The 13067-nt window shown below is 43.1% G+C and overlaps 1 protein-coding gene across 2 annotated transcripts in view; it reads right to left on the minus strand.

Moving 5' to 3' along the window:
- The window catches only part of DNAAF9 (dynein axonemal assembly factor 9), a 143458-nt gene that overhangs the window by 24583 nt on the left and 105808 nt on the right, over positions 1-13067 (minus strand). For both annotated transcript variants that reach the window (XM_087445541.1, XM_004433804.3), the window contains exon 28: positions 6914-7039. In XM_087445541.1, coding sequence (XP_087301667.1) covers positions 6914-7039 — 126 coding nt within the window. The remainder of the gene's footprint in view (positions 1-6913; positions 7040-13067) is intronic.

Below are 13067 nucleotides of genomic sequence, written 5' to 3' on the forward strand. Positions count from 1 at the left end.
AACGGAACTTACTGAACCACTGCACTCATAGTCCACTGAATGGCCTGCCACACAGTAAACAGATTCTTAGAAAGTGTCTGTCCCTATCAAGTGCCTGTGACTTAAGAGTACATGCCCTTAAACCCCTCTCAGCACCCTGCTTTCTTTCTCATAGCAGCCCACAGCAATTCACACCAGAGGAATCTTAGACAAGGTTTAGCAAAGTTCCCCCTCAAGGCATCTTATCCAATCACGAGTTGGACGTTCATGCTTTAAACCTTTGACAGGGGATGAGGTCATTAAGCTGCTCATTTTAAGCAGCTGCAGAGAAAATATTCAGAACACATAGACTTGCACATATATATGACTACCTAAAACCAGAATGCAATTTTTCATATCTTGGCACCTTTGGATTCCTATCCTTCAAATTCGCATGTTGGCCTTCTTTCCTAATCCAACCAGGAGATATCAATTGCCTCTTTATAATTCTTACAAATTGCCTTAGTCTTTTATTATGCCACTTCCTATACTATATCATGATTAACTGTGTACATGCCATTGGTGTGGCATTTGGAAAATTACTGAACTTTTCTGATCATCAGCTCTCTCATGTAAAACATGGTAATGATGCCTACTTTAAAAGGGGGTTTTCGAGGATTAAGAGAGGTAAAGCATCACAGTGCCAGGTAAATAGCACAAAATAAATGCTGGCTCATTTGTCTACATATCATCCTCCCTACTAAACTGTAATATTAATGAGGAGTGCCTGGCATAGGAGTCTTAAACACAGCAGACAAGTTCTGTACCAAACACTGAATTAATGGATATACCGGTTACTGACCAGCTCTTCCTCTGAATAACAAAAACAGTTGTGATTATAATATATTCCTAAGCCTTACATTGGTATGGTATCATGCATTTTGTAGTGTGCCAGCCAAGTATCTGATTTATATAAAATTCTAGTCAATCAATAAATGATGACACGATCTAATCTGCCTCCAAAAAAGACAAATAACTCGATGTAAAAATGGGCAAAGGGGGGCTGGCCCGGTGGTGCAAGCAGTTAAGTATGTGCGCTCTGCTGCGGCAGCCCGGGGTTCACCGGTTCAGATCCCGGGCGTGCACCAACACGCCGCTTGTCAGGCCATGCTGTGGCGGCGTCCCATATAAAGTGGAGGAAGATGGGCAGGGATGTTAGCCCAGGGCCATCTTCCTCAGCAAAAAGAGGAGGATTGGCAGATGTTAGCTCAGGGCTGATCTTCCTCACAAAAAAAAAAGAAAAAAAAAAGGGCAAAGGATTTGAACACACATTTCTCCAAAAAAGATATACAAATAACCAACAGGCAAATGAAAAGATGCTCAATATCATTAGTATGAGGGAAATGCACATCAAAACCACAAAGAGATACTACTTCACACTAGGATGGCTAAAGTAAAAAAGACAGACAATAATAAGTACTGGTGAAGATGTGGAGAAATCAGAACCCTGATACATTGCTGGTGGGGATGTAAAGTGGTGCAGTGGCTTTGGATACTAGTTTACAGTTCCTCAAAAAGTTAAATGTACAGTTACCGTATGACTCAGTAATTCTACTCCTAGGTATATACCGAAGACAACAGAAAACATATGACCACATGAACACTTATACACAAATATTCATAGCAGTATTATTTATAATAGCCAAAAGATGTAAACGACTCAAATGTCCATCAACTGATGAATGGATAAATAAGATGTGGTATATCCACACAATGGAATATTATTTGGCCATAAAAAGGAATGGAATACTGATACATGCTAAAACATGGATGAACCTTGAAAACATTATGCTAAGTGAAAGAAGCCAGGCACAAAAGAACACATATTGTATGATTCCATTTATATGAAAGGTGCAGGATGAGAAAATCCACAGAAACAGAAAGCAGACTACTAGTTGCCAGGGGTTGGGAGGAGGAAGGAATGGGGAATAATTGAATTGTACACTTTAAAAGAGTGAATTTTATGGTATGTGAATTATATTTCAATGAAGCTATTATATTTAAAAAAAGCAATATACATACATACCATAAAATATCTAATGGTTTCCCCATCATCCAACACTTGTCCCCAAGGAAGTGGCCATATTCCAGAAGGAACCGCTATTAACAGTTTGGTATGTATCTTTCTAGATATTTCCTATACATATGCAAATAAACATTTAAAAAATACATATTGTTTTGGCAATTTGCTTTTCTCACTTCACAAAATATTGTGGGACATTTTTCCATGTTAGTACATAAAAATCTACTGGACTTTTTTAAATGCCCGCAAAGTATTCCATTATATGGATATCCCCAAATCTAACCAGTATCTTACTAATGAACATTTCTATTATTTCCAGTTCTTTGATATTATAAACAGTATTGTTTTAAACATGACAGAGCACATCTGTCATGTTTCAGATTGCCTAGTACCTTTTAAGAACACCTGTTCTAGGCTAGGTCCTAGGAAGCCTGTCCCTTTTGTAAAGGGACAGAGAACTCCTTTTCCAGCCTTTCTTGCAGTCTGGTGCAGGTATGTGACCTAAGTTCCACCAACTAGATATACTGCAAGACTCCCACTGGCAGTGAGCAGGGTGAGTGAGGGAATGTAGGGTAAGCAGACTCCACTTTCTGGCGAAGGAAGTGGTTGAGATATCCCCCTTACCAGGGCAGCCCTACAAGGTCTGAGCGTTGCTCCTGGCTGCCTGGTCAATACAGCCTGGCCCTCCTGGAGACTATGCAAGCTATAATGTCCTTTAGTAAATCCCTTTCCATTTAAACACGCTGGAGCAGGCTCTACAGTTTGGAATTAAGAATTTTGCTTAAACAAACACCCCTATACATATATATCTTTGTAAATTTGTACAAATATAACTGAATGATAAAATTCTATCAATGGGATGGTCAAATTTGTCTCCAAAGAGATTATATCATCTTACCTTCCTATCAACAGGGTATGAATGTACCTATTTTCCTAATAGGTAATAACTCCAAAACTAAGTGGCTTAAAATACGATGATTTTTATTCTCATAATTTTGTGAGTTGGATGGGCAGTTGTTTTGGCCTAGGAAAGCTCAGCTAGGGCTGATTGTCTAAGATGGTCTCACTCACAGGTCCAAATGGAGTCTCAGCTCAGACAGCAGGAATGGGATGGCTGGGCCTCTCTCTCCACATGGTCTCTCATCTTCCAACGGCCTAGCCAAGGCTTCTTCATATGGTGGTCTCAGCTCCCAGAAGCAAGAGAGGGTAAGCCCCAATGTGTAAACACTTTTCAAGCCTCTGCTTGTTTCTTGCTTTTTGATGTCCCATTGGCCAAAGCAAGTCACATGCCCAAGCCCAAATTCAAAGGTTGAGAAGAAGATTTAACTCTTAACTCTTGATGGGAGGAGCTGCTTTTGCTGTGGCCATATTTTCAATGTCCCACAGTTGGCCATGTAAGGATTTTTTTTTTTTTTTGAAATTTATGGGCTTAACACTGGCCACTTAATTTTTTTTTTTAATGGGATGGGCTTAACTTTATTTAATAACTTTCTTTTCTTAATCATGGGTTCTATAATTCTCTTATTCTATTCTCTGTGTACCCCCACGCACATGAAATAGAAGAGCCCCATAACCCATGTGCATGGGCTAATAATTAGTTTTCCAACAGAGCATTAGTAAACCACCAAAGTAAATTACCTTCCTAAAGGAATTCAAAAGTAAATTTGGAAATTTCTCATTAATATCTAAAAAATGAGCAAAACAGTAATTTTGATTTATTGAGTTAATACTTTTGATCCCCTAATATGAAAAAAATGAGGAAATTTGTATATTCATACTTCCTAACACTTATACCTGATTTTGTTATTTATATTTTTAAGAAGACAAACCTCAAAGAAATTGTAGGTTTGGTTCCAAACCATCACAATAAAGCAAATATTGCAATAAAGTGAGTCACACCAATTTTCTGGTTCCCCAGTGCACATTAAAGTTGTGTTTATACTATACTGTAGTGTATTGAGTGTGCAATAGTATTATGTCTAAAAAATCAATGTGCATACCTTAATTAAAAAATACTTTATTGCTAAAAAATCCTAACCATCATCTGAGCCTTCAGCGAGTTGTAATCTTTTTGCTGGTGGAGGGTCTCGTAAAAAACACAACTTACCTGCGAAGTGCAATGAAGTCAAGTGCAATCGAGGTACGCCTGTATTTCATAACCATAATTCACACAATTTTAGCCTTATTTCTATATATAAATAGATTATATGCTCATCTTCAGTCCTTCTATATTTCTCTTATTTATTTAAACTCTCTCGAAGACACTTGTTCCTCACATGTTAGTGCACCTGTTTATTCAGCAGATATTTCATAAGCACTTACTATGTACTAAGCATTAAACGGAAATGGTTTCTACCCTTACAAAAGCTAAATTTGTATTCTATAATTCCTCTCTTTTCTTTAATGGTCTTCATTTCTTTGTCTACGTCCTCTTCATTTTGCAATTTTCTCAAGCTTGAGGCTCTTTGACACAGACTTAAATCTTAGCAGTGTCGATTTGACTTCTCATTACTTTGATTGAGATTTTTCATTTTCATAATGTTTTGATTATGTTTATTTTCTTTCTATGGCTCTAACAGTTCATTTTCCTACTGCTTTTGTTAGCTAAACTCCTTTTTTACCTCCTGACAGCTTTACTGAGGTATAACTTACATATCATAAAATTCACTCATTTTAAGTGTACAATTCAATGAGGTTTAAAGTAAATCTACAGAGTTGTGCAACCATCACAATTTGATTTTATAACATTTCCATCACCCCAAGAAGATCCCTCCTGCCCATTTCCCCAAACCTTTATATCTCTTCCTGAGCTGGCCCCCACCCCACCCTGTTAGCTCCACTTCTCTTTAATTTCTTTTTTTTTCCCCCCCGAAGCCCCAGTAGATAGTTGTACATCATAGTTGCACATCCTTCTAGTTGCTGTATGTGGAACGTGGCCTCAGCATGGCCAGAGAAGTGGTGTGTTGGTGCGTGCCCGGGATCCGAACCTTGGCAGCCAGTAGTGGAGCGTGCGCACTTAACCGCTAAGCCACGGGGCCGGCCCTTTAATTTCTTTTTGATAGTACAGAAGAGCACTGGGCTAATTCTTCTGAAGTGTAACTTCCATCTGTTGTTTGCTTATTACTCTCTTCTTACCTTTTTTCCACACTTTTTTTTTTTGCTGAGGAAGACTTGCCCTGACCTAACATCTGTGTCCATCTTCCTCTATTTCGTATGTGGGACGCCACCAGAGCACGGCTTGATGAGCAGTGCATAGGTCTGCACCCAGTATCCGAACCTGTGAACACTGGGCCGCAAAAGTGGAGTGCATGAACTTAACCACTATGCCATCAGGCCGGCCCCTTTTCTTTTTTTAACGGTAGTACTTATGGTAGTATCTAGTCCCATGTTAGACCTCCTCCTGTTTTAACTCATCTTTAAGTAAAAGCTTGAGAAAATAAGAGACACGAATGGTAGAAAGAGTGGCATGTAAGAGTCAATATGGCAGTCCAAAGTATAATGGTGATGCTCAGCATTCACTACAATAACCTAACCTAAGACAGAAGGAAAAATAGACTACCTTGGTTTTTTAATGTGAGAGCAGAACCTAGGTCACAGCTAAGAAGAAGACAGAATGGTGAAGACACTTCTTGGGATCAGTCAAGGTGATTAGGGAAGTAACCTCTAATGTAACTTCTCTGAGAAGTCTAAAGATAGGAAGGAAGCTTTTTCAGGTGAAGATTTAAGGGTAGATCAATCAGTTACCAGGAGATAATAATATGTACTAGCCAGAAAGACCACATGATTACAGACCTGGGACACGTCCCACTAGGCTAAAGGGAGAGGAAGTCAAATAGCTCTAAGAAGGGAAAATGTAATGCTTGAAACTCTCACCAGTGAGGAGTGTTTTGATGAAATAGTTACTTTGAGACACCACTGGGGCAGAGTAAACCATAAAACCCACTCAAAAAGCAATTTGGAAATGTGAATAAAGAGTAATAAAACTGATCACACAATTAGTTAATAATTTCTCTTTGACGAATCTACTCTGAGGAAATTATCTGAAGTTTGAGAAATTTGTATGGATAAAGATATTCCCACAGCATTATTTATAATAGTGAAAAGTTAGAGACATCCTAAGTCATTAACAGTGGGGAAATGGTTAAGACAATTATATCCATCCACACATATAATGATTATATAATTAACCAAAATGTAATTATAATTACACTGCAATACAGGAACATATATATATGTTAACTTACGTAATACGTTTATATGTTAACCTAAGAAAAAGGATACAAAATTATAGGTACACTACAACTGTCAAAACGCATGCACAAAGACAGACCAGAAAGGAATTCACAACAATTATAATAGTTACATTGAGTTAGTGAGATTTGGGTGAATTATTACCCAATTTTCTTTGTTGTTGTTATATTACTTGCAAAGCAAAAAAAAAAAAAAGTTCACCTGTTAGTAGTGAGAATGAGTGTCATTAACTGAGGTAAGATGGCTTAACCATAGGAAAAAGTATCTGTGAGATACTCCAGGCACCTTGGGACAAAAGGACCCTCCTCTGCAGTAAAGACGAAAAGAAAAGGCTGCCCTAGGCATTCTTTTTTCTGGGAGAAGCTGTTTCAAGTCCCACTCCCCTAGATGGGCAACTTTTCAGTGCACAAAGAAAAGTGCTGAGACACTGAAGTCCAAAGGGGTCTTCTGAGAACCCAGCACTAACCAAATAACGACTGAGCATTTATTACACATCAAGTAGACCGATGCATTCCAAAAGACACATAAAGCTGCGTCTCCTTGTGGTGAGTAGGAGAAAATCGCTTTCGTAAACTTAAACACACCACACTCTGCAGGCTGGAGGTGGTGCTAAGTATGTACCTGTGCTCCATATAGCAGCTCAGGGGCTCCACACACACCGTGATGGCACCAATGGTGAAGGAAGACTTGACATTTGAGTCTGGATGGGTCTGCAGGGCCTGGACAACATCAATAACATCGGTGTACCTGGGGAAAAAAAAGAGAATGATTAGTTTACTGATTGGGGTTGCTGAGTTGAGGAGGGGAATGCTAAACGGCTGAGTGAACAAGGGTGGAAGGAAAACCCAAAGGAGGAGACTGTGATTGGGTTCCTTGGGGTCACCTCACTTCATGGTTTAGAGTCCCTGGAGTCCACAGTGTTTCTGCATTCCTGAGTGCCATTAGTCCTCATAACTGTGCAAGAGTGAGTGGAAGCACCCCCCTCTGGGGGTAAAGGGAAGCCTGTAGGTGACTCTGGGGCTCTGAGGGTGGGAATTGGTGTCCTTAGGCCTGTTTTCTAATCAAGTTAGGAGCTCCTGCATTGGTCTAATTTCTTTCATAGCTCTTTCCTCTCCTTCCACCTCACAGAACATGCAGGCAGGAGAGAAAGGAGGATCATCAGGTACCTCTCCAGGTCAGCAGACACATGTCAAATACCACTTCCATTCATATCTCCTACCTGGAACTCCCTCCAAACTACAGACTTCTAGAGCCAATCTGATTTTTTTGTGTGTGTGAGGAAGATTAGCCCTGAGCTAACATCTGTTGCCAATGCTCCTCTTTTTGCTCAAGAAGATTGGCCCCGGGCTAACATCCGTGCCCATCTTCCTCTACTTTATACGGGATGCCACCACAGCATGGCTTGACAAGCGGTGCGTTGGTGCGCGCCCGGGATCCGAACCTGCAAATCCTGGGCTGCCAGAGCAGAGCGCATGAACTTAACCACTACGCCACCAGGCTGGCCCCCAATCTGATACTTTTAGTTAGAATTTAACATGTTCATGATCCAACTCCCCAAGGCCTTGTCCTCAGCAGAGGGGACTCCACTCTTTCAGTTGCTAGGCTAAAAGATTTGTTTGGAGTCATTGACTCCATTTCTTCTCAATCTTCAAAATACAATTAGAAGGAGATCACTGCTCACACTCCCACGCTACTACTGGGTCCAAACTGCTATCATCTCTTGCCTAGATCACCCCACAGCCTCCTCACTGGCCTCCCTGCTTCTATCCTTGCCTCTCCTCAAACTGTTTTCAACACAGAAGCCAGAGAGGGATCGTGCTAAGCCCATTGTGCTAAGCCCTTACAATGGCCCACACAGCCCTCTATGATCTGACCCCCACACTGCAGGGAAGAGTTTCATCTCCTATTATTCCTTCCCTTACCTGGATCTAGCCACTTTGACCTCCTGGCTCTTCCTTGAACATGTCAGGCACACTTCCACCCTGTACTCTCAGTCCCCTCTCCTGGGATGCTCTTGTCTTTGGATGTCTGCAAGGCTTGCTCCCTCACTCCTTTCAGGTCCCTGCTCAAGTAGCAGCTTATGAGGCAGGTATCTTCTGACTTCACACAGCCTATGTGATACAGCAACCCTCCCTCTGGCACAACCTGCCCCTGCCCCAATTCTTCTCCAAAGCACTGAACATCAGCTACATATGTTGTATTTTCCCATTTATTTGTTTATAGCCTGTCTCTGCAATAACAATGTAAGGTGGTTGTTGAGTGCTATAATCTATGGTGTGTAAAGAAGGGCAGATGAATGAACTGGATGTTCAACGGCAGGTAGACCTGTGGCCACTCTAAGAGGGGACCTGCCCTCTTCACCTTCTGGAGAACATTTTCCCAATTGATCCAGCCTATCATCAATAGATCAGTTCCTATGGAGGGAAGGCAAATCTGATGGGCAACCTTACTGATGATATGGGCCTGGGCCATTGGGAGGGCAGTGGTGGTGGCTGGGGGGATAGGTACAGCCTGCCTGAGCCATTTCCTGAGTTCCTTCAAACAACTCATCTGTAAAATGGCTCTTGGCTTTATCTCAGATGACAATATTAACACCCCCACCCCCAGGTCTGCCTCAGTCCTGACCAACCAGCAGTGCTTCAGTAAAGAACAGGGGTGTTCTTTACAGTAAAGAACAGGGGTGTTCTTTACAGTAAAGAACAGGGGTGTTCTTTACAGTAAAGAACAGGGGTGTTCTTTACAGTAAAGAACAGGGGTGTTCTTTACAGTAAAGAACAGGGGTGTTCTTTACAGTAAAGAACAGGGGTGTTCTTTACAGTAAAGAACAGGGGTGTTCTTTACAGTAAAGAACAGGGGTGTTCTTTACAGTAAAGAACAGGGGTGTTCTTTACAGTAAAGAACAGGGGTGTTCTTTACAGTAAAGAACAGGGAACTCTAGGTTCTAGAGTTCCCCCACAAGGCCCTGGCAGCCAGAGCGCCTTTAGAGCGAGCCCTCTACTCACTGGCTCCTCTCAAAGGCTTCTCCCCCTGCCTGGGCATGTGTGTGTACGACCATGTGGGATTCTTTCCATCGGTTCTGCAGTGTGTGGGTGGGCCTGGATGCCAGGAGAGCCCCCACACTGCCTGCACTGCCAGACCCTTATGAACATGTGGTAAGCTGGACTGATGCTTGCACACTGCCCCAAATCTCTCTGTGGTCGTGTTTGATAGATTTAACTCTCATGGTTAAGTGTCTCAGCCTTGCTCCTCAGCATCAGCTTTTCCCCTCTTCTAAAAAAAAAGTGGGGCTTTTTATTTTCCATGTTTGGTATGAGCCATAGAGATTCTCATTTCTTAGGGCAGAAAAGAACTGAAAGATTTACAAGCCAATCCTGCGGGTTTTGGTCATTTAAATACAACAGGTTTTCCCTTAGAGAGGGTGGCTGTGGAATTCCCAGGTGTTCAGAGCATTTCACTAATCTTCATTGATTTTAATGTAAAAAGATTAGCGTGAAAACAGGGCCCAGGCTCCTTCGTGAGGCCAATGAATCTAGGTGATGCATCTGGGCACTTCAGCCATGAGCCGCTGTGGTAAGAGAGGAAGCCCCTGGTGTCATTCATTCTACTTGTTAAGGGGGCCCTGCTAAACCCTCCCTCCCTCCCCAGCCCCTGCCCTATGTTCATCTTGGGTGTGGCCTCCAAACAGAATGAGGCAGCCCTCACCACAGAAGAAAGCAGCCAGAGCTTGTACCTGGCCCCTCTGGCTAACCTGACCCCAATGCATGATGAAGGCAGAAAACTGGTTCTTCATGTTTGCCTCTTTCCTGTCAGTACTCTCTTTTTTAAAAATAAAAAACAGGGAGGCCGGCCCCGTGGCGTAGCGGTTAAGTGCGCGCGTGCTCGGCTGCTGGCGGCCCAGGTTCGGATCCTGGGTGCGCACCGATGCACCGCTTGTCAGGCCATGCTGTGGTGGCGTCCCATATAAAGCAGAGGAAGATGGGCACGGACATCAGCCCTGAGCTAGCCTTCCTCAGCAAAAAGAGGAGGATTGGCATGCATGTTAGCTCAGGGCTGATCTTCCTCACATACACAAAAAATAAATAAATAAAAATAAAAATAAAAAACAAGGCCGGCCTGGTGGCATAGCAGTTAAGTTCACGTGCCCCGCTTTGGCAGCCCAGGGTTCACATGTTCGGATCCCAGGCGCGGACTGATGCACTGCCTGTCAAGCCATGCTGTGGCGGCATGCCATATAAAGTAGAAGAAGATGGGCACAGATGTTAGCCCAGGGCCCATCTTCCTCAGCAAAAAGAGGAGGATTGGCAACAGAGGTTAGCTCAGGGCTAATTTTCCTCTCACACAAATACAAACAAAACGAAAACCCAGTAGGACTTTAGCTGTCTGTCCTCTGAAACAACAGGTATTCCATTCAAGAGTCCTTTGGGCTCTATTTTATATTTGCAACTTAAGCCTAAAATTTGTGCACACGTTTTGCATTAATTCAATTTTTGTTTTGAGAGATACTTCGTTTTTTTTTTGGTGAGGAAGACTAGCCCTGAGCTAACATCTGATGCCAATCCTCCTCTTATTTATTTTTTTTGCTGAGGAAGATTGGCCCTGAGCTAATATCCATGCCCATCTTCCTCTACTTTATATGGGATGCCGCCACAGCATGGCTCGACAAGCAGTGCGTTAGTGTGCACCTGGGATCTGAATTGGTGAACCCCGGGCCGCCGCAGCGGAGTGTGGGCACTTAACTGCTTGCACCACCAGGCTGGCCCCGATACTTTTACTTTATTTATTATTTTTTTTGTGAGGAAGATCAGCCCTCAGCTAACATCCGTGCTAATCCTCCTCTCTTTGCTGAGGAAGACCGGCTCTGAGCTAACATCTATTGCCAATCCTCCTCCTTTTTTTCCCCAAAGCCCCAGTAGATAGTTGTATGTCACAGTTGCACATCCTTCTAGTTGCTGTATGTGGGATGTGGCCTCAGCATGGCCGGAGAAGCGGTGCGTCAGTGTGGGCCCGGGATCCGAACCCGGGCCGCCAGTAGTGGAGCGCACGCACTTAACCGCTAAGCCACATGGCCGGCCCTGCCCGATACTTTATTTTAAATGTAGGTAATTTAAAGAATAATTTTACAACATTCCAGAATATAAACAAATATAGCCCCTCAAATTCCTTAAAATTAATTTTTTAAAATTAAGATTTCCCCAGTTTTACTTATTTGTGTGTGTGTATTAAGTTCTACACAATTTTGTAACCTGTGTAGGTTCCTATATCCACCACAGTCAGGATACTGAATGGTTCCAATACCACAAGGATCCCTTGTGTTGCCCTTTTATAACCACACTCACCTCCCTCCTGCCCCCGACTCCCATCCCTAACTCTTGGTAACCATTAATCTGTCCTCCATCTCTAAAATTTTTTCATTTCAAAATACATTAATTTTTAAAACAACAACTAGTAGCTGTACTTGATGTCAAAGCTCAACACCACTGCCTCCACTGCTGCAGTTAGGTCGAATGGAATCAAGCCACTCAAGGGGGAAAAAGATGACTCTGCCCTGTACTACAGGTTTCCCCCAAAGAATCCTATAAATGAAGATAAAAGCCACCCTTAAGGAATAAATTCTCTATTTGAGAAGCCTCTGGGGTCTCCCTTCACCAGCAACTTCAATACTGGGCTCAAAGGTCCAGCCCCAAGGAGGTGGACATGCAAAAAAGAAGGCTGCCACATGTTCCCTGCTGAGCCTCAAGAGAATGGGTCCAGCCTGTAAGAACAGTGTCTTAGTGAGAGCCACAGCATTTAGCTGACATTCCGACTTGAGTCTCTCAGGAAATCTGAGGTCCCTAGTGTCCTGGGGCTGCATCTGGGCAAAGGCTGTGTCTGAGAGTACAAGAGACGGCTGGCTATACTCTGTCACTGCAATCCAGAGCAGCCAGAATAGCTGACACTTCTGCAGACTTGTACAGTCAGAGACAAGAAGTCAACAATGCTCTCTGAAGTGATGGAAGATAGAAAGGACTTCAGTTGCACAATGTCAAGCTGCTAAATTTGATTCCAGGTCCACACCCCCAATGACTCTCAACTCTGGCGGGGGCCAATCCATTCCTTTGACCATTAGGAGCTATAGAAAACAAGTGGTTTCAAGCCCTGACTCTTCCTCTGTGGCCTCCAGGACCTCAGCCCATAAGTAGGACAAAAGGGCTGACAGAAGGGAAGCCCAGGGCAGGTGTGAGAACAAGGCCTGAAGAAGAGGAACAATGGCCTGGCAGGGCCAGTTCTCACCATCACACCCAAGAGACCAAATAGGGCTTTGGATCTGGGCTATTCTTTACTGGAAACAATTTGCCAATTGCAAATACTAATTACTAGAAGCACAAAAAACGCAGCATAGCACAAAAGCACTTCGTGAGAACTGCCAAAAGCTTCTTTATTACCAACCATAATGACACCAAAGAAGAGCACAGCCCATGTTTTCCTGACCCACCACGTTCTCCTCTGGGCCTGGAGGGTGATGGGCCTGCATGGGGCCCCTCCCTGCAAGGCCTCAGAACAGGTCAAAGGAAGCTCGTTGCAGCCAGGGTCCCTGGAGCAGTGGTACTCACTGTCAAACCTGTCTTCACAGAGAGCTCCTTGCCCAACTGGACTATTCAAGCTCCTCACTGAGGGTCCAAGGAAACCCTCCTGGAGTAGCTATGCTGGGGATGGTGGGGTTTGAGATTGTAGGGTATAGGGGCCATCTCTGTAACTCCACAAGGGAGGACTGAAACAGATGAAGCTCCCTTGCCTA

The sequence above is a fragment of the Ceratotherium simum genome, chromosome 21 (assembly GCF_057802395.1).
Source record: "Ceratotherium simum simum isolate JZ-2026a chromosome 21, ASM5780239v1, whole genome shotgun sequence".
Lineage (NCBI taxonomy): Eukaryota > Metazoa > Chordata > Mammalia > Perissodactyla > Rhinocerotidae > Ceratotherium > Ceratotherium simum.